Source organism: Copidosoma floridanum, unplaced genomic scaffold (assembly GCF_036245765.1).
Source record: "Copidosoma floridanum isolate Cflo_tuat_1 unplaced genomic scaffold, Cflo_Japanese_pri ptg000021l, whole genome shotgun sequence".
Taxonomy (NCBI): Eukaryota; Metazoa; Arthropoda; class Insecta; order Hymenoptera; family Encyrtidae; genus Copidosoma; species Copidosoma floridanum.
The window spans coordinates 10,465,576-10,488,382 of record NW_028321898.1 but is presented as its reverse complement, the minus strand read 5'-3'; the positions used below and the strand labels follow the sequence as shown (position 1 = coordinate 10,488,382).

The 22,807-nt window shown below is 30.5% G+C and overlaps 1 protein-coding gene across 1 annotated transcript in view; it reads right to left on the bottom strand.

The window, feature by feature from the left end:
• The window catches only part of unc-13 (protein unc13 homolog), a 907,591-nt gene that overhangs the window by 245,506 nt on the left and 639,278 nt on the right, over positions 1–22,807 (bottom strand). Inside the window, exons 12-13 of the mRNA XM_089594724.1 lie at positions 6,396–6,842; positions 6,163–6,313 (exon numbers count right to left, since the gene is read on the bottom strand). Coding sequence (XP_089450850.1) covers positions 6,163–6,313; positions 6,396–6,842 — 598 coding nt within the window. The remainder of the gene's footprint in view (positions 1–6,162; positions 6,314–6,395; positions 6,843–22,807) is intronic.

Below are 22,807 nucleotides of genomic sequence, written 5' to 3'. Positions count from 1 at the left end.
AAAGCTATAAAACAACTGAATAAAAATTCAGTGTAGTAACAGTAACGGTAAAATCAATGAAGTGCTTTAATAGTCTGCACAAGTACATATTTATATTCCAGAAGTACATTCTCTTATGCTGGGCACCAGCATGTTAGCCCATGTCCGTCTTAGCTTTGCCTAAGACTCACTAAATGAAACACCGTAACGTGTTGACAAGTAATGTGAAACGTTTTTGGTTAAAAATTTGACGTAAATTATTGACACTTTTCAGAACTAAAATTTTCTTACAAAAAACATATTTGTTTGCAACCCATATCGTTTATCAAGTCAAACAAATAGCTGTAAAGAATAAAAAAAAATAATAATGCTAAAAAGTACCATAAGACAAACCGTGCGTGTCTTTGGCCATACAATAATCATTGGCCCTAAACGGCCATTAATTTTCAATTTTTTTTGTATAATCTACGAAAACGGGTATTTTTAAAGGCTGTATGCGTAAACCGTTTACAAAAAAAAGATGGTTAAAGAATTTTTTTCTCTCATCTCACAATTTTGTCGAAGTCCAACAAAGTTAAAAGCAACAAAGCCCTGGAGCTTCATCTGTACATTTGTTATCACCACAAAAAAACTAATGCATTTTCTACATATCAAAACATCTGAAAGATTAAAAAAATTACTGTGAGGATTATAATAAAAACTGATCTCTCACTTCATAAATTTCTTACTTGTCGATTTTGATGCTGCTACTTCAATCTAGATAAATGTTCTGCATCAGTTAGAAGCCTAAAATTGTATACGTTGGATGCATTTGAAGTTTACCTCTAAATACACCCTCTTGCAATTTTTGGCGTGACTACGACATTTGTGAGCCCTAAGGGCTATTTTTTGTCATCTTTGATAAGTTTTAATATAATTTTTAGAAAGTTAGTTCCATACGCCTAATGGCTCTAAAAAGAACCAGTGAGCTTCTTAAGTTAACTCTTTCATGACTGAAGATTTCAGCAAACGTGACTATCTCTATATCTCAGGGAGATCATTTCTGGCGTCATAAAGTTTCTCAGTCAACGAGTCCTTGCACAAGACGGTAGTAAAAATGTATTCGTTAGCAAGGTAGTTAAACATTATTAGGCCCTTATAAGGACCGATGAGAATAATGGTTCAGTAGGGAAATTAAATAGTCATAATGGCCCTAAAAAGAGCTAGTGGTTAAACTTCCAGCTATTTCTTATTATTATTCTTAAAGACAGAGAGCTGGCTGCGAGTAGATTCACTCTTGCCCTCGGAGTCTTGTGTAAGGAGACTATGCTGGAGAAAGTTACGCTGCTTGCTGAAGAATATCTTATCTGCGGGTCATTCCTCAGATAACCAATCACTTATCGTTAGTCGGAAAAGTGAGCCTGAAGAATGTGCTTTGGTAGCCCTAGGATGGTTGGAAGAACAGCTATTAAACTTCAAAATGCTACAGTATATTGTGTTCTGGCTAGACACGTCTCCTGGTATTTTGCCAGAGACGTTAGCATTTAGAACACCTTTTAATTAGTGGCAGTTGTCAATCTTGATGATTACAGATGGAGTTCAACGTGAGTAACTTGTCCAATACAGAACAGTGTTATTGGTTGCCGAGATACCAAGATGCACTACTCCCAGTTCTATGCTTTATGCACTACTGATGATCGACAGTGGTATTTGGTACTTTGCGTAGTGATATAATAGCCATACTTACTTTATTATGTTACAGGTAGCATCGATTTAACTTCTTAACCGCCTTACGCACCCTTCTAAAATGAAGTGAAAAGCTAGTGTTTTTTACAAAATTTTGAGCCTATGTATTGCTATTATTACTTATTTTTTTAGTATTAGAACTATATTAATACCATCCACGAAGTATTAAGAATCAGAATGGAAAGGTTCAGCAAGATTAGTTAATTAGTTTTTGTGGTTGGCGATTACAATGGTTTTAGCGACTTTGCTATATATATTAGTAAGATTAACTTTACACTACAAATTATTGGTTCCTACATTTTGTTAATGAATTTAATTTAAAGTTATTCTCTGGTTTACAATTTAAACTGTGTGCTTCGTAGTACCTATTCACCTACTCATCCTGTCATTTTCTAGGTAGCAACAAACTACTAGGTTTAAAGTGGCTATTACTGTAAATCCACATATTTTATGCTTATGCCTGAAGTACAAGAAAATACCGGTGTATGTATTTGAACTTAGTATTGTTAAAGCGAAGGTTCTTATAGTACGTTCAGGATCTAGGCTTGGGGAGTGACTTTCTGAAAAGTGACATAACTTCATGTAACGGATGATATATTTTGTACATTGGAATAAGAATATGATTATACGATGTCAAATAAATGTGCCTTCAGTGTAAGCTAAGTTTACCTGGACTGGAAAGTATTATCAATTCATTTGATATTTATTAGAACGAGCATATAGTACTTCAAACATTTCATTCATCGTACTTCAAAACTAGCTCATACTCTTACTTGGCACACAAAAACTTATTTTAGTTTTTAATTAGCCAAGCTCCCAGTGGTAACTCTGTATCCAGTTAGGTAAGGCTATTCTAGCGGGCGTACGTGCCAATATTGACCAGAATCGTGTAAACACTTTTTGTATGCCAAGCCGGGTGAGTTGGGTCTCCTTCTCTATAGTCCTCCCTAATCATGAACTTACTAGAAAAGATTTATTTTATATTTGATAAATGACTAAATGTAAAGATAATTTTATACATAGCAACAAAGTCAAACATAACCTATCTTGAGAACTGTACATATTATGGTACCAAATTTTAACGAGTAATCTATAAAATTCTTATGAGAAGCTAAACGTTAAAGTTGTTTCAGTTAGATGCAATACTATTATACAAGTAAGAAAAACTTAAATTGACTTTAAATATTATGCTATTTTTATGTTTTTAAAAAAGTTTCGGTCATATAGTCCCTATATATATAAAGAAATTTAGCAATCACGAACCATATTGAAAAATTAGAATAATAATGGCAAATTTGTAGCCCACCAAAATTTATACCATAAAAAACTAACAATAAGCAGAAAAAACTGAATAAACAAGTATCATAAAACTTGTGGTGATAATAGGGACACTTACCTGACTGAACGTCTGGTACACAGATGTCTCTCCATGTGTCTCCTATCAGCTGTAAATTTTCTTAAATTTCATTGCTATTGTTATTATATCTTTCAGCAAAACATGAATACTTACATATTTAACAATAAATTGTTGGATATTTGTACCAGAAATATGTGCGTATGTCAGTGTGTAGAAGAGTGAGTGCTGGGTGTGTTAGCGTGCGTATGCTTGGTCATATATATACATATATACATATATATAAAAGGTTTTTCTTTGTGAAAAAATGACCCTTTTCTCTGAAATTGGTTTAACTAATTTAAGTTCTACAGGTAGTCAAAAAAAAGGTCTGAGCATCTTGTTTTAAGTGCCGAGTGGCATATGCATTGAGTCAACATTTCTGATCCAATGGCTGCCTGAACTCCATGACCTACAGATTTTCATTAACAAAACTACCATAAATCTTGTGACATGGACCCTGCAGGAGTCAAAAAAGGCTCTAACAGAAAGTCTTGACCTCTTCTATCAAAATGAGTATGAAGAAATTTTTTTGTCTGCTACAAAACTCAAAATGGTAGCAGAAATACGTGACCTGCGTGTCTTGGTCAATTAAACTACTAAGAAACTCACGATGTAAGCACTACAGGGGTCTAAAAAGGCTTATATATAAAGTCTTAAGCTCTTCTATCAAAAGATGTATAAAGAAAAATTTTTGTCTGCTTTACGATCTAAAATGGCAGCAGAAAGACGTGACCTACAGCTTTTTTACAATTAAGTTATTATAAGTCTCGTGGCATTAGCCCTACAGGGGTCTACAAATGTGTGAATAAAAAATGTTCATCTCTTATATCGAAACCTGTGTATTTCTTGTTAGCTGTATAATCCAAAATCGTGGGAAGATACGTGACCCACGCCTGATTTTTACTAAAACCATCATGAATGTGCTGCATTTACCTGACTGAGGTCTACAGAGATTTAAATGACAATTCTAAGTTTTATTCTTAGAAATCAGTCTGCAAAAGGTCTTTGTGAGCCTTAGAATTAAAAAATAGCGTCAATACTATGTGACGTATGCGTTTTTTTTTTTAAATGGTAGTATAAGACTATTTTTTTGTTCTATTCAGGTATTTATAAAGCTGCAATAATTATTCGCTATATATAATGATAATGTAAGCTTTGAAAAAATATGATTGCTGTTGTTTTAAACTTGACATGTCGTTATTAGTCTTGCACCGATGTATTAATGCTATACGAACAAAAATATGTGTTCTCGAAGTAGGGTATAGTTTTATGATTTTATATATTATTCTCAATATGGCAAAAACAAGTTATATTTCAAATTCCTTGACCAATCCAATAACTTTTGTCAGATAATTTTGTAATACTAAAAACTGAACTTATGTTTTGAATCATAAAATTAGGAATAGTTCGTAAATGACGATAAGGTAATTTTGCATTTTATAGCAGCGAAAAAATTTTTTTATACATGTTTTAATAGAAGAGCTTAAGACTTTTCAAATAACTTTTTTTAGATCTCTGTAGGGTTTATACCATGAGTTTCTTAGTAGTTTGATTTTTAAAAAACCCGCAGGTCACGTGTTTTTACCGCCATTTAAAATTTTGTAACAGACACAAAATTTTCTGCACACTTTTTTTGATAGAAGAACTAATGACTTTTAAAAAAAGCCTTTTAAGCTGGCTGTTGGGCTTATGCTGCGAGACTTTTAGTAGTTTTATTAAAAAAAATTCATAGGTCACGTGTTTTTACGGCCATTTTTGATTTTATAGCAGATACAAAAATTTCTCTTATAAATTTTTCAATAGGAGAGCTTAAGGTTTTCTATTAAAGCCTTTTTAGACCCAAGTAGGGCTTATGCTGTAAGATTAATAGTAGTTTTTTTTTAAAAAGCTGTTGGTAAAGTGTTGTTGCCACCATTTTAGACTTTATAGCATACAAAAAATTTTTTTCATACAACATTTGACAGAAGAGCTTAAAACTTTTCATTTAAGCCTTTTTTGACCCCCGTAGGGTTTATATGCGAGGTCTGTAGTAGTTTTATTAAAAAAACGCTGTAGGTCAAGTGTTATTGGCGCCATCTTAGATTTTATAGCAAACAAAAAATTTTTTTTTTACTAATTTTGATAAAAGAGCTCAAGACTTTTGACTTGAGCTTTTTTTTATCTTTACAGGGTTAAGTGCCACGAGACTTCTAGTAGTTTTATTGAAGAAAATTTGTTGGTCACGTGGTTCAGGCAGCCATATTGAATCAAGAATGTTGGCTTAATACATGTGCCACTCGGCATTAAAAATAAAGCTCAGACCTTTTATTTGACTACCTACGGAACCTAAATATATGAAACCTTTTTTGGAGAAGGGTGTGTCATTTGTTTACAAAGAATACTATATATATATATATATATATGTTTGTGTGTGTGTGTGTGTGAGAGTGAGAGAGTGTGTGTATGTGTGAGTGTGTGTGTGTGTACGCACGCGTGCCCACGTGGGTGTGTATCTATAAACATTATTAGCACAATTAATGTTGGATAATATTTCACTGCCACAAGGCAGCTACGTATCAGTCAGGTGTCTGCGATCCCTCACACTTGCTTTTGATCAAAAATTGATTCGTTTTAATGATTTAATAATACTATTGAACCGATATCAAAATGATGCACTCGATTTTAAATGCACAACTTTTATCTTTATTACTTGATTTTCTAAATGATTCGTTGAGACTTAAAGGTAATAAGTACAACAATATTTCTGTAACGGCCATTTAGTCACTGTTAATAATCGACAAATTAAATAAGTCAAGTTTTAACGACTAAATTTTTTAATATTAATATGAAAAATACTAGTATTTATTACCGTAGCGTAACCAAGTCTTATACATACACAAAATACACAAGGTATTACTTTTTCGGATCTTGAAAGTTTGTAAAAATAACTGTTGGGGTATAAATTTGTTGTGAATATAAGTAAATGAAACAAAAATATTTTATATACAAGACGTATGACTAAGGAATTTAAAAAATTGTATATTCATTAAAATATCGAGTAATAATTAAAAGTGCTACTATACCCCAAAATTACTAGCAGCGAATCTGTCACTGGCTGACACAGCGGAGCTGGCCGTAGTATGGGCATAATAAGCATTTATATTTGCTAGAAGAGATGACATGACTGCTGGAACTCCTGGACATAAGTACTTTGTTGATAGGCAGTGAAAATGTCTGAAACAATTTTTTAAAAACTGTATTTAACTTTAAAAAGACTTTATTTCATCAAAACACAGATTCAATTATTAATACGTACGTCATTGCTTGATAAATACTCTCTATACCATATCTCATAGCAAATTCGTCTACGAGCTCTTCTGCAGGAGGATCAAAATAAATTTTCCACGCATCATCACCCTTCACTTGTGGTAGTTTTACCATTCCATCATTGTTTTCACAAAGACTATGAAATAAATTTTCGTGCAAGCATGTGTATTGTACATGATATGGTGCTACTTTTTCTTCACCTTTTATTTCTACGCTTATATGTAGTCTTATTGCTCCTGAAACGGCCGACTTATCCGTCCTTTTTTCAAGATTGTACCAAACATCCATTTCCCCACTAAGAGTCCGAACTTCAATAATAGTTTGACCAAGAAAATCATCACTTTCACGGGTAAGTTTTTGTCTCAATTTTGATTTAAGATCATTATCTTCATCCCAAACACGTACTTTAATTCTGTCAGATGAGTTGTGGCATTCGCTGAAAACACATTATAATTTTATGGGTACTATATCATTTATTAATACATGTACCAAATTAAATAGATTTAAGTTGTTGACAAAAATTTAACTTAAAAAAAATTTTCATTTCCTCAAATCGAAACACTACATAGTTTTACTGGTCAATGACAATCGAAGAATGGTTTCCATTGGTGTGTAAAAGTCTTAGAAGGTTCCAAACTATATTGAGGATTCTTACTGAGATAAAAAAAAGTAGCTTATAAGCAATTATTTTAATCAACTGATCAATAAGAAAATCTTTGTTAGTAGAGTATACCTAATTTTCACTTTTTTTCATAAGAATTTATATTTAACAGAGCTAATTATAGTTACGCTCATCAAATATATTTTCTGATAATTGTTCACGAAAATTAATCTTTGAAAGTTTTTCAGTGTTATTTAAAATTTGAAACATTTTCTTTGTACAATGCTCTTAGGGATTAACCACGTGTAAATAATACTTTTTAAAATAAATTTATCAAGTAAAAGGGTTGAGAGAGTAAACTTTAACATTAAGACCATAAATTCACTACTTATGATTGATATTCTTTAAGATAAGTTTTAACTAGTAAAGAGCCAGCACCTATTTTGTTCTCAACAGAGTCTTATAAGTTGTCAGTCATAAAAAATTCACGTCAATATGTAGCAATTATTTCAAACCCTTAACACTTATATACATTGGGTCTAACTGTAATCCTGAATATTCATATAAAGGATCCTTATGATTGGATAGTGTCCATCTTGGTTGTGTTGGTCATAAGTTTCAACTGGGCTATGAAACACTAAACTATCTAACTTTTTAAATTACTGCTTTTCATTGGGTCTGTTTTAACGCTGACTCACTTCCTAAATCTAATTATTTGTACATTATTTTACAGAAGTTGAAGTCCTAACAATGAATTTTGATTGGCATCGATTAATATGTTCTATTATCGATCAAGATCTGTATTGGGCTCATTGGTTTAAAAATGAAATTAAATAATTAGTAGTTCCAATTTTTGCATAAAATAAAAACAAATACTATATATTTTGAAGTAGCAAATTATTTAGTTGTTCTAACAAAATCAGAGAATTCATTAATCAGTGGGAGAATTCCGTCATGAAAGACAATTTTTGCATCTTTACAATTAAAGATCCTGATATACATACACTACCTTCAAAGCCCATGTGGACCCTCGCATGCCTACTATTCACTCCAAAAAAATTTTTTTTAAACCCTACCTTCTCCCTCCCCCAACTAAAAATATATCCTTATTACGATTGTAATAAAAAGTAGAAGATTCTTCATACCAAGTAAATAAATAAATGCAAAAGGAGAATGGGACCGAAGAACCCTTAAAAAGTAATTAGTTTCGGGATAAGTGAGGTTTTCGATGTATATATGCTTACCAATACTAAAATATTAAATAAGCTTTATTAGGTGCTAAAACTTGATAAGCTACCCTCATTTAGTACTAGATGTAGTAATGTTCTGAAAATTTATAGTATTTTAAGTATCTTAGACGAAACGGCACAATACACAGCCACCATACTAGTTAACCAATTTTTGCTGCTTAGTGTTTAGAAAAAATGTTCTTTGAATATTTTAAGCTTTCGTACAACTTCTAAGGTGTCTTCAATTTTTATACTGAGGGGCTTTATAGAGTACTGTGTGAAAAAAAAGTTTCATTCTTGAAGTTTCTCTGACAATATGGCACCTGACGCAGCCACTAAATAGAATAATTAGTTTCTGCCACTCAGCACTTTTAAATTCATGTTTCACAAAGAATTTTAAGCACTCCCACGACTTTTAAGATGCCTTTGATTTTTACAGATAGAAGTGGGTGAAAGTGACGCATTTCGTTCCATATACATGTGTATGTTTACCAGTCAAACTTTGCTTCCTACTCATTGCATGCATTAACCATGTATTCTAACTTTAAAGATTAAGGTCTTTCCTAATAATAAAGTAACCTACATAACAATAAGATTTTCGTATTGGTACAACCTTTATAAATTACTAGAAATTTTGATTTATAGTTTAAATTAATGAAAGTTATTAAACATTTAATACAATGCCAATAATAAAAATAAATCATAATATGTGTTACCAGATATTTTGAAGAAATAACTAAGAGATATATTATTAAATCTATAAATCATGATACCTTATTAAAGTGCATGTGATTTGAATAATGTTTGGTTTCTCTTTTGATGAATTGCAAGTGTCCAAATTCTCAGTCACTTCAGGAATAGTCCAGAGATACTTATATTACGTTGTGTTTTATTTGGATTGATAATTCTACAAACTGATTAATTTTCTGAATGAAGGAGATACATTTTTTGCTTCGTTTATTATTATATTTTTTTCGTTTTTCGTAAGTGCTTATGATTTTTCCTAATCATTTTTTTTTCATTATCTTAAGCTTTCTTTTCAAGTTTTAATTATTTTCTATAATAATAAATCATTATGCTTGATGTTAATTGTTAAGTGACGACTTGCGTCCATAAATAAGTTTTTAATTGTTTTCTATTGAATTTCCAATTTACTTACAATGATAAATTTTTAAGACTCTTAAAAGAGTCATGCCAACCCCACGTATCCCCAAGTACCAACCCCATAGTATGTAAGACAAAGGAATTAAACTAAAACTTCATGCAAGGTGCATTTCTTTGCTCGGCGTTTTAGTCAGTCCACCGCTCATTGAGTGTGGTTCTTAACAACAAGCTTAGTATTTTAAACTTATTTTTTATAAATGCTTGATAACTTCATAATTATTATTGCTTGATAAGTGCATTGTAATTATTTTAATTAATTATAAATCTAAATAAATAAAAAAAAAGCAAACCAGATTTTGCAGAATATTTTATTAGTTAAAATTTAATAAAATTAATAAAAACAAAAGAAGCAGGACTAAAGAATCGTATAAAATAAAGAAATTAAAAAAAAGATTTGTGGACATTTATATTTAACAAAGCCTAACACTTTTTTTTTGTTTTTCCTTTTCCCAATATACAAATGAACAACTAGTGACACTTTATGCTGTCTCGCAGCCTGTGAAAGAGCGCACAGGGGGCCCAAACTGACTTTTTTTGATCAAAGTTATCTAGAAACCACAATTTTTAAACTATTTGGATAATTTTATTTTTTTATTTTTAAAGTAAGATGATTTACATGACATTTGTTAAGACCAATTTTAAGTTTTCGACTTTGAATTTGATTGACCCAACCTTAAATATTAAAAATAAACAAAGCCTGATAAAAGACATAATTATTTCAATGAATAAGGCTCATTTTACGGAGTAAAATTGGGCAATAATAATTTTCTATTATACTCTAAGATATTTTATGACAAATACATTATCATAATAATTGAATTTGAAGATGTTGATCACAATTTGTGAATTCAATATGTCGAACCAATATATTTTTAGGTACCCGAATCTTGATAAGCATTCATGCTCAGGTGTTATTGAGGTCTTTGATTTTGAATCCGTGGTTACAATTGGAAAATTCAAGATGGCAGATACAATATCGCAGACTACCACAGACTTACTGTAGGTCAACAGTGGCCAACATAACCTCAAAATAAATGGAAAAGAAACGACTTTCTTTAGTTTACGTAAGTAAAAAATAACAATTTTCTATTCTTTTCCCGTAATTTGTATACCATAATTGAACCGTACAGTTTATTATATATTGTAAGAACTACAAAGGAAGCCTAACCAAAAATGATCGCAAATTTCTTCTTTTCATATTCCTATTTATGAAAATATACAAAAAAAATTTTAAAATTGATTATGACCAAGGCTTGTGATAAAATATTACAAAATAGTTTAAAGTCGATAATTATACTTATGTAACACTAAAAATATAGTTCTATGGTGAGGTTCTATTTTCTTTAACGTAAAATAGTTTAACAGTTGTGCAGTGAATACGGTATGTATCACGTTACTGTAACCTGTACACTACCTATTAGATAGCTGGCTTCCACCTCGTGAACGTTATACAATATTCCATGTTGGCCCATCAATATTTTAAGGTTATAGCAGAACATCACCTTAGTTTCATATACGCTTGAGTAATGTAGCATTTTCTCTTGAATTTTGATTAAAGTACTGTGTAAAACGAGCTTATACGTATAGAATCAGCTTTTATAAGTAATTGGTTGCATACTCTAAGGCTTTGTAAAATAAACACTTAGTGTTATGGTACATGTACTAGTGATAGATTGTGCATCAGTAGTGTAAAAATAAAATTATAAAAATATAAATAAATTTTGGATAACAATGAGACAAAGTTTTAAAAAATAATATGTTATATCATGCAACAGTACTTTGTATTTTGTATAACAGATACGATTATCGTTGAAACAGTATCAGTTAGAAACAGAACATTAATAATTATACATGTTTTATCTTTTTCATGTTAATTTTAGTTATTACCTTACAGCTACACTGATTTCAAGTTTCATTTTTTTCTGGTCATTATTGTGTTCATATCAAGTCTTGTATGTTTGATATGTAGATAAAACTAAGGTTTCAATCACGTAAAAACAAAATCAACATCGTGTGAATATCATACAAGTAGTAATCATCCAATCATCACTGGCTGATGAGTATACGATGGAGCATACACTACATTTTTACCACAATTATTGAACTATTACAAATTGAAGACAGTAAAATCACCCAATGGAACTATATTTTCAGTGTTATATTAGTATTATCATCTACTTCAAACTATTTTATAATATCTAATCACAAGCCTTGATCATAATCAATTTCAAGATTTTTTTTGTATATTTTCATAAATTGGAAAATGAAAAAAAAAAATTCACGACCATTTTAGGTTAGGCTTCCTTTGTGACTCTTACAATATATAATAAATTGTAGGGTTCAATTTTAGTATTTAACTAACGGAAAAAAAATAGAAAATTTCAAACTGTCAATTATCTAAACTAAAGAAAATTGTTTCGTTTACATTTGTTTTGAAGTTATGTTGGTCACTGTTGACATACAGTAAGTCTAGTAGTCTACGATATTGCATCCGCCATCATGAATTTTCAAATTGTAACCACGGATTTAAAATCAGAGACCCCAACAACTGCCAAGCATGAATGTTTGTTGAGATTCGGGTACTAATTAATGTGTTGGTTCACCATATTTGATCTGCCATCTTTAATTCAATGATTATACTAATGCATCCTTCATAAAATATCTTAAAGTATAATATAAAATCATTATTGTCTAATTTTACTCCCAAAAATGAGACTTATCTATTGAAATAATTGTGTTTTTTATCAGGTTTTGCTCATTTTTAACATTTAAGGTGGGCTTGACCAAGTTTAAAGTCGGAAATTTAAAATTGGCCTTGACAGATGTCAGATACATCATCTCACTTTGAAAATGAAAAAAAGTTATCCAAAAAGGTTAAATATTGTGGTCTCTAGATAATTTTGAACAAAAAAAGTCAGGTTGGGCTCCCTCTTGAGCGTAAGACTATAGTCCACAATCTTAGGTTTTAAGCCAAAAGCAAAATTAAATGATATTAATTATTATTTAACAAAACTTGGTAGCAGAGCGTGGTTTATAAGCTCTAGCTACTTTTTTCTGTTCACTAGCTGTTCTCTTCGTGCTATTTAAAAAGAAACAATAAACACCATTAAAAAAACATGTTAATGAATGCCATGTAACACCTCATGTAGTGCAGTGTGTCCGGACGCGTATATGCTGTGCGTTCATGAAGAGCGTGGTATATGCAGAAATTCATTATAATTTAAAAAACGGAAGTGAATGGAAAGATAATAAATAATAATACATCGATAAATTATTGGGAACGTAAACAAGAAAATGTTATATCATAAAATGAAAAAAAGGAGGGGTGAAAGATAAGTTATATTGTATTGTAAATAACAGAAGAAAAATAAAAAAAGTGATTTCTTATACCACACACTTATGAGACAAAACAAATATACTATTTTTATCCTAAATTTGCTAACCAAAGCAGTTAATCCCCTTAGTCCTGCTTGAGTAGCGGACATTGTATATTGTATACCCGAGATCTGCTAACAAGAGCGGTCTTTCTACTCCTACCCTGAATTTGCTAACCAGAACGGTCCATCCTTGTTAGTCCTGCTGAAATAGTTGACACTCTTTACCCTGTATTTGCTACTTAAAACGATCTATCAAAATACCATATACATATACACAAACATATTCACACCTAATATTGTTAGTTGTAGAAGAAGAATTCTCAAAAATGAAGTAAAGATTTAATATGATCTAATAATTTTATTTATATACACACAATTTTTCATAAAATGATTTTTAATGCACAGACACAAAATTTTGCGAGTAATGAGAAAAGTAAGAGAAGTGGTAAGAAATTGTTTGTACTGGAGCTTATGAGAAAGAAAAATTTCATAGCAAAAAGATTGGAGTCAATTAATGATTAATTACAAAGTCACTATAAACTGCATGAAGTAAATACTGAATTATCGGAAAATAAAATCAATTAATTAAATGCAGAAATCAACAAACAATCTGACAGTTTGATCATCTTTAAGGAAAGAAAACTCTCAAAATTAAAAGAAAAGAAAAAATAATAAGAAGTCTGGAAGTTTATTAATAATTCAAAACTTATTATTATCTCCCCTTGCCTAATAATGATTCATAGGTACATAAATTACGCATTCCACATACAGAGCACTCATGTGGGTGGGTCAATATTATCCAACGTATTAGGTTGTAGTACATATACTTTTAGCAAGGTATAACCGTAGTAAATAAAAAAAAAAAAAAAAAAAAAAAAAACAAGGTACAAACAACTGTACTTTAGAAAAACCAGTGTAGGGTCAGTCTGTCTACTTTCAGATGCCTAGAAACTTAGACTTGCGTCAGTACATAGTGTGAGAAGAAAACTTTAGCTCTTAAATTAAGTCAGAGAGACTCTAGCTGTAGGATTGGAGTTATTGTATGCGACGGACTGCATGTATCAGTGAATATAGTTGAGCGCAGCATTCGTGTTTTGCCCAGTATTCAAGCACACACTCTTGGCTATAACGGACTATTAAGTATATATACTTCTATACATGATACATAAAATTGGTGCCCCTAGCGTATTCACATATAATAAATTTATATAAGACTTAAGCAGAGTAAATAAACAGAACGTAACACCTTATGTGAGTAAGCATATGAGTACTAAATTGATACATACAGTTTAATTGGCATTACGGTGTCAGCACCTGCGTTGTCACATACACGCATAAATGCGTGGAAATGAAAGAACAGATCTATACACTGTGAACAATACGTATGGTAGTTAGTGGCTAAGAGTGGATACAGTGGTTGAATGTTTGAGCGAGCTAGAAGGCGAATACTTTTATTTAATGCAGAGAGAGAGAGAGAGAGAGAGAGAAAGAGAGAGAGAGACAAAGAGAGTTTTAAATCACGCCCTACATCACCGTCGTATAGTAATGAGGATATATAGCTGCTCATACCATATAAAAAATCTCTGCATAATAAACTCCCTTGCTTGAAGCAGATTATATTATACAAGCACACTTGATCACACTCCCTCACTTCAGTTTTTGGGCATACATACAGTACACTCATCGTTCTGTCACTACATGGATACCTATGAAAATTATTACATCAAACGTATTACACATGCTTACGCCAAGCAAATGCTAACATTGTATATATATATATATATATATATATATGTGTGTGTGTATGTATGTAAATATATATATATTTAATTACTTCTATATTACTTATGTCTTTTATGATAAATGTTAAAGGCTTAATAGAATATTTTTTTGGAAACAAATAAACACAACAAAAAAATAATTTTTTTTTTTTTCTAACATACACATATTAAATATAGAATGAAAAAAGAATTAAAAAAAACGGAAAAAGCGTACGTAAAGCAAATTATACAATTAAGAGAATGGTCAATGAAAACGATGATGCCGATACGACAGTAGCTGAAGCGCTGATGGAGTCTCTCAATGCCAACTTCTCGTTTTAGCATGCAATCAAGTCCATTCCCATATTCAATGGGGAAAATTTTTCCCTGAAGTTTTTTAAAAAAAAGTTAGAAACGGAGAAAGCTGGGTCAGAGATGTTAAAAAAAAATTTGTATCAAAGAGCAGTATTGCAGAATCCACGAGTTACCGCACGTATAAGCGTAAGCAGCCAAGATCTCGAAAACCTTGAAGCATTTATAACCTAGTTAAAAAAAGATATGTGACAGAAAAAACCGTTGCCTATTATGAAACTCAGCTGCAAAAAGTGTACCAGCGATATAGCCAAACGGTTGGTGAATGTTATGATTATGTATACGTACTGCTGAACAGTGGTGAAAAGGCCTTGATGGAAGATAAGGGAAATACATACAGTGCGCATATGATGATCCCTATAAAATTTATGGTATTAGACATCTTCATAAGATGACTAATGTTTGTAATAAGCCAGCAGATAGATGCAAAAGCATCTACTTCTCTTGCCAACGTCTTCGATTATGCATTGAGATTGCAGAGCCAAATGAGAGTGGGTATCATCCCAGATACAGGATACCAAGGACTACCTAGTAGTAACTTCAGGAATAATCCAAATAACTTATGTCAACAGCATAATAGGAACCCTGATCAGCCATTTTGATCACATTAAATAGCACGACTTAATAAACTACAGATCGACAATCAGAATCATCACGCTAATAGTCAGTATACTAATTATTAAAATAATATTAGATAATATTAACAATATAGTAATAAACAGAATTACTATGAAAGTTATCATAATTAGCGGAGGGTTTGGAATTTTGAAAATCAGGCAAAGAACTCTAATTATCATCAGAATAGCTTAGGATAATATTGTAACGAAAACTTTAACAATTAGTTCACTCAAAGAAATGTGAATTTTAACTCTACTAATAACAGGCAGTAGTCAGAATTTACATTAATACTTCAAAAAGATGATAATAATAATAATAATAACCAACAAAGTTACAATCCTAATTACTAGAATCAGAAATTTTAAAATCAGTACCAACCATGAGATGACCGTTTGCCACATCATTTGAACTCCCAGGCAGCTCACCCCAGTCGTCGTTCGAAGAAAAGCCCCCAACAACAAAATTCAACCTCTAAACCGAATATTTTAGCACAAGTAATAAGCATAGCCATAGAATTAACGTGTCAGGGACTTGGCATTGATGACAAGTTTACATGCATAAGGTTGCCCACCCCAGAAGATACACATTGCTTTATTACACTTTTTCTTGATAATATTGCCGCCACAAACCTGATTATATTAGATCAGTTGCACCCATATCTACCAATTTTCATTACTTGAAAAAACCAACGGTAAAATTATATAGAAACACATGGATAAATTAAAACAAGTTCCCCAATAGTTATGTTCTAGTGAAAAATACATTATACATGTCTTCCAGAAAAAAAAAAAAAACACACAACGATGTGGACTGTATTGGAAACCGTACTGACAAAACTGCTTGAAGGTTGCGCAGATCTAAACTATGCTAATCATGGTAACTACCTATAGCAAATAATTACTTATTTGTGTATTATAACACCTACTCCAGGATTAAATAAAACTTGTCGATACTGTATTGTACAGTTCGGATATCCTAATTGCACTCACTAAACGAAAATGGACCTTTTGAATTCAAAGATAAAGCGATTAACAAACCTCAAAGCAACACTATTAAAAAAAAATAAATACTGTGGAAACCCATCTAGAAAATAAAATTGTTCCCACAAGCAGCATATGAACAAAAAGACTGACAACTTTTAAAACTATCAAAAGCAATGCTAAAGAACAGTTCAAGTTAGTCGCAGAAGACTATATTAATGTTATGAACACTAACATCAATAATTAGCATACTGATTAGAAACAATGTTTCAAACTGTATGAACAGAATAGCCAAATTTTTTCAGCTTCATTCAAAAAACTATATAATACTACAAAACGCTATGAGCATATTTTAAAACAAGTTGCTAATATATAGACTTTAAGACAAGATTTAACTCTGGACAGATATCTTATTCATTTATTAGCTTACCTTAAAAGAACTAAGGCTACCTTAGATCACATTATTCGTTTCTATGAAGATCTAACTGACATCTTGCATAATTTACAAAGAGGTCAAGCACATCCAAACCTGTTTTCTCTTAACATATTTAGAACCATAACCCAAGATATAAAGAGAACAGCAGGAAATACATAATTGGTAGCACCAAGAGAGAATCCTTATACTGGTGAAGTCGGTACCCTAAGGAAATTAGATGTTGTGCATCAAGAAAGTAGAACCAGTTATATTACATTTGCCACTAGTAGATTAAGCTCTTTATAATCTGAACAAACTTCATCCAGTCATGATACTTTAATCTGGACAAAATCAATTCGCCTATAAAAAACCATCGTACTCTTACTTAGCAGTAGCAGTAGACCATAATTCGTATTCATAATTAAAAAAAGTTAAATTTAACTAATGTAATAAAACGGTACATGGTCACATATGCTTGGCTATATAACCATTAAAGGAACCCTATTTTATAAAGAATGCGGAATTCTAACATTACGATAACCTGGAGCAGAAGTACTTTAATACTGTGAAATTATGTTTACACTGAAAATCGAAAGACAATAGATTTATTTACCATTTGATATGGTAATGCTCATAGCTATTTTTAACACCTCATTGAGAACAATTAAGCATTGTTTGTCCTAATAAAATGGATCGACAAAAAAGAGTAAAAGGTCTAGGTCTTTGACAAATAAATGATGGATGTACGGAAAAAAATTACTAATAAACTTAACCAGTGAACATAAGATTGTCACTCAGATACAATATACCTATCAAGTAGAAATTAATTTAAACTAAACTGCAGTACATTGACCGTTAAAGGACACTGATGACTTCCATAACACTATAAAACCCATTTGAGAATTAAACTTTAACAAACAAACCTTGAAAGATAAAGAATTGCATGTACAAAATTCACTACGTTAAATTTAAAAAATACGTATCCAAAAGTTGAAGGACGGACAAATTTCTCTTTGTATTTTAATATGTAATGTTATTTAAGCTATTACTATTACAATTATAATAGCAATTCTCATTGCCAAAGTGAGGAGCTGTTTCAAAAAGACTATGAAACGTAGTATGTCAGAAAAATTTATAAAACGCACCATCAGTTCACTAAACACGGAAATTCGAGTAACCATAAAACAAGAACCAAAAGAACGTAAGCCAACTGAACTTTATGTCGACATATAAAAAAAAAACAGAAAATACACAAATTATCTGAAACTAGACCTATAATGGAGACACGGAGCTTAACACTCTGACGCCATGTACACCAAAAGTTAGAAAAAGTCTCATGAATCAATAGTCATTCGATACTATTTTCCTTAGAGACTCTGCGATGAACCTTAACTATAAAATAACGATAAAGACTAAAGTCAACGTAAACCTACCTTAACATAAAGTTATTAAGCACTTAGAAAATGAAGGAAACATTAAGAAAATGCACATACTTTTGGATTGACATAGTTATGTACACCAAACTATAACCACTAAATACAACAGTAATTCATTTACTAAAATAATTGATGAAACACTAAATAGAAAAGCACAAATTCAGACCCTCTTTTTTTCTAAGATATGATGCACTATTTGTCAAACGGAAAGGATTTCTTTAACAACACTGTCAAAAAGCGACAAAGATACATCAAACATTGATCTGAAGAGACTTATGTGTCTTCTGCCGTGGGATACAGAAACAATGAAAGGGGAAATAGATTTCTTCAACAATTTCCCTTAATTTGGTATCCTAGAATATTATCATGTTGTTAATGATCGGCGAGGAAGACTATTCCAAGGATATGTAAAAGGAATGGATCCTGAAAGCGCTATTGTAGCGTTGCAGAACAATAAACCTAAGTATCATACGAAATATGCCAAACCAATTAAAAGAAGTGCAAAATACAAATTGAACAAGAAGTTGACTTACTCTTTATGTTAACAAGAAGTTAAGTTAATGACATATTAAAGTTATGTTATTACATGCAAATGACAACGATGTACACAAACTTTAGGAGCAAAGATAAGCTTTGCCAAAATCATCGATTTACGAAAAAAAATCAAAAGTAGCTGAAAATGAACCCAATAACCGTACCCTACCTAACTATCTACTTAATACATCAAAAAATACATGACTTAGTTCTAAGACTGTTATTTAAAGCTTTATAAGACTTATGAGCAAATAAATATTTAGTTAATTATTACTACCGCGTATCAAAACCATATTGGTAGACTCAGACAGAAAAAAAAAACAAAAAAAAACATTAAAAAAAATTAAACAAAAAAAAACTTTTAAGGCTTTGACATTTTAACGCATGTTTTATTTTCTCACAGTTGCATAATACTCTACTGTACAATTTTTTTTTTAAGTTAAGCCTTAGCATGTTTTAAAATCACTTATGGATTGTATTGTGAATCCGCAAATATTTCGGCGAAGCATGATAAGTAACGATTGTATTTATCCATTGTATCCTTACCCATTATCTAATAGTTACATGAAACTAATTTTTTTTCTTTTACATTCCACATATAACCTTTGAATCATTACAGTTAACAACAGCACGAAATACACAACAGTAGTACACGTACATGTGTCAATAAATAACCATCATAACATCTATCATATTTACGCTCACCCTACGATCGTTGAAGCAGTGGCCAATGAACCTTGACTGAGTATATTTTTGCAAGGAATTTAAAGTTGGCTGATGTTAAACTTAAATATTAAAGAAATTTGAAACAGTACAGTCCATAGACCAAGAACCCTGTGCTATAGGCTGCTCAAGTTATAAGGTGGTGTTTCGTTTACCACCGAAGGCAGATTCCACGACAAATAGTTTGAAGGCAGACTCAACTCTGCAGACGCTGTTGGACTCATTCTCAAATTTGCCTGATTGAATAATAGATTAAGTAGCACTAACGGCACCCGCACCCCTGACAAATAACAAGCAAATTAAGATCCATATTATATCAATAAATGGACGTTAGTTAGTTAGATATAATGACTAAAGAACCGATCGATAAACACGAAATGAAAATTTCTTTAAATAAATTCGGTTCTATGTTATCCCTACACTAGGTGTACTAAAAAAAAAAAAAAAAAGAAAAAAACGGCAATTACTATAGTATGTTTATTTTTATGTTCTCATAATTGTTAACTTATACGATGAGAGTAAATAAAAGAAAAAAAAAATTTTTAAGATTTGCGCAAGGTGCATTTCTTTGCACGGGGTTTTATTCAGTAGCTTTCCACTGCTCATTAAGTATAGTTCTTAAGTATAAATTCAGTATTTTAATCTAACTTGTCTTAATTGCTTAATAAATTCATATTTATTAGTGCTTCATAAACACATAGTCAACATTGTAATTGATTGTGAAGCTCAATAAATAAAAAAAGTAAAAACATACCAGATGGTATAGAATCTTGTATTAGATGAAATTCAATAAGATTAATAATAACAAAAAAAGCAGCACTGAAAAATCATATAAAATAAAAAAAAGGAAAGAAAAGGTATGTGGACAATGATATTTTTCAAAGTACAACATTTTTTTTTGTTTTTTTTTCTTTCCCTAATATACAAACAAGCAAACAGTTGGACTTGTTGCTGTTCCATAGCTTGTGAAAGAGCGTCAGACTGTAGTTCATAAGCTCCTGTTTCAAACTGAAGTAAAAATTCAATAATATAAATTGTCAGTTAACATTGATATTTTTATTATAATATTTTATTATAATTGTGACTTGCTGTATTGTTGTTCTAAATGTGTCACTAACTTCTTAATTCGAATATTTTAGGTGTAAGTATTTATATGACCATCGTAACCTCGTTATTTTTAATTTTAAAACGCTTTTTTTCCTCACAATCACCTTGTTTCTCATGTTGCAAAACCAAATAATTTAAAGTACAACTCAACTAACTGTCAAAATTTTTAATGACGTGAAAATGACTGCTTAATACATTTTTGTATAAACGTACAGGTGATAACATGGATTGACCTTTGGAGCAACAATTATTTTTAATTTTTTTTTGGTATAAAAAACTGTTTAACAGTAAGAGCATTTAAATACAGTTTATAAAGAAAAAGAGCATTTATAATTGACGTTACCAAAATTATTTATTACTCTTCGATTTAAAAGTTTAATAACATTGTTATACATATTTCTTTTTTACTTTACCACTAAAATCTAAATTATGGTAACACTTTTTTAGAAATTATTCGGTTCTTCAAATAGTAGTGGTGTAGAAAGATTGAAGCCTTAATTTCTGTCGAATATTAAGGGTCCCTACTTAGACAAATAGAGACAAAAAGCTAGCAACAATTATTTTCATTGACAAATAATGTATCGTTTGACATAAATAATGTATTCAAAAACTTTTTTTTTATTTTTCCGTTTACTTGGAGATTTATTGCATGAAATATATTTGTAAAATTTACCGTTCTCGTAGATTTTTGACGAATATTTATGTGCATCAATTTTAAATCAACTATTTTTGAAAAATAATAAAATCTTTCGAAAAATTTAGTCAAATAGTTGACGCTTTTTTTTTAAAAAGCAATGTACTAAAATAAGTTATTAGAATTGACCGGTAAATTTGTATAAACTGTATTAATACCTATACAGTAAAACGCTTTCCACATTTTTTTTATGGTCAATATTTTCAAATATTTTAAATTTTACTACAAAGTACAGTGCTAAGTTTTTTAATAAATCAACTACATAATATAATTGTGCGATAAAGATGGAGTGAAAAAAGGTTTCTCTGATGGCCATATCGAAGAAGGAAAGGTGAAGAAAAAACTGCTGAAGATATTCTGTCTCTACAACTATAGGGTCGTGTGTGTGTGTATGTGTGTGTAACAGGGTATCTTCTGACTCTTGCTAAGACTCTACCAACAAAAAGCTTATTTATGCATTCTTAGAATTCTAGAACAATAGGAGGATTTCGAAAATTTTATAATAGAAAATTTTTTTTTTGCAAATATAGGTGATAGTGAAGCATATAGAAATTTTGTTGGATCAATTTAGAGTTTATAGAAGTGAAATTCAATTTAAAAGTTTTCATGGAATTACACAAAGTGTAGACACAAGAATTATAATTAATCAAACTAACAGTTACATAGTTTTCTAAAATAATTCATCCAACAACTTTCAGTGAACGTTATTATTTATTACTTCACATCATCAAAAATGACTGTAATAAAAATATTAAAAAAGAAATTAAAAATAATAAGAAGTTATTATATTTATATAAATAAAAAAAAATTAACAGTAAAAATGGTGATGGTCTTGTTAAGAAATTAGAATTCGATTGTTTTTGCGATAATAATTACAACAACAAAGAATTAACATCTTCTGATGTAGGTGTATCATACTTTGAATAATAAAGGTTATATGTCTATATTGTTTAGCTTTTTTTTTGCGAACAAGAACGTTAAAAGCTTCATTGTTATAAAAATAGAAAATTGTTCCTATGGCCATTAAGTCTTTTTAATAAAAATTTGCAAAATCTTTTTACGTAATTTGCAAATTTTAATCATTTAATATGATGTTATAATAACCTTTTTTGTTTCACAAAGTTTAATGCAAACGTTATACATAAGCAAAAAAAGGCTATTTATAACTAGAAAATTCGAGGACGGGTTTGTCATATTACTCCAAACAGTATTTCACATCCTGATTGAGAACCAGATAGTAGTCCATTGTATATTTATGATGACTTAGTTGCAATTGGAAAGAGATTGAAATCGAATAAGAATTTAGTTAAAGAACATATAAAAAGTTTCGTGAAACTAATAAATGATAATTTTTTTGCGAAAAATCATAAACATTTACATCAAGTTTCAAA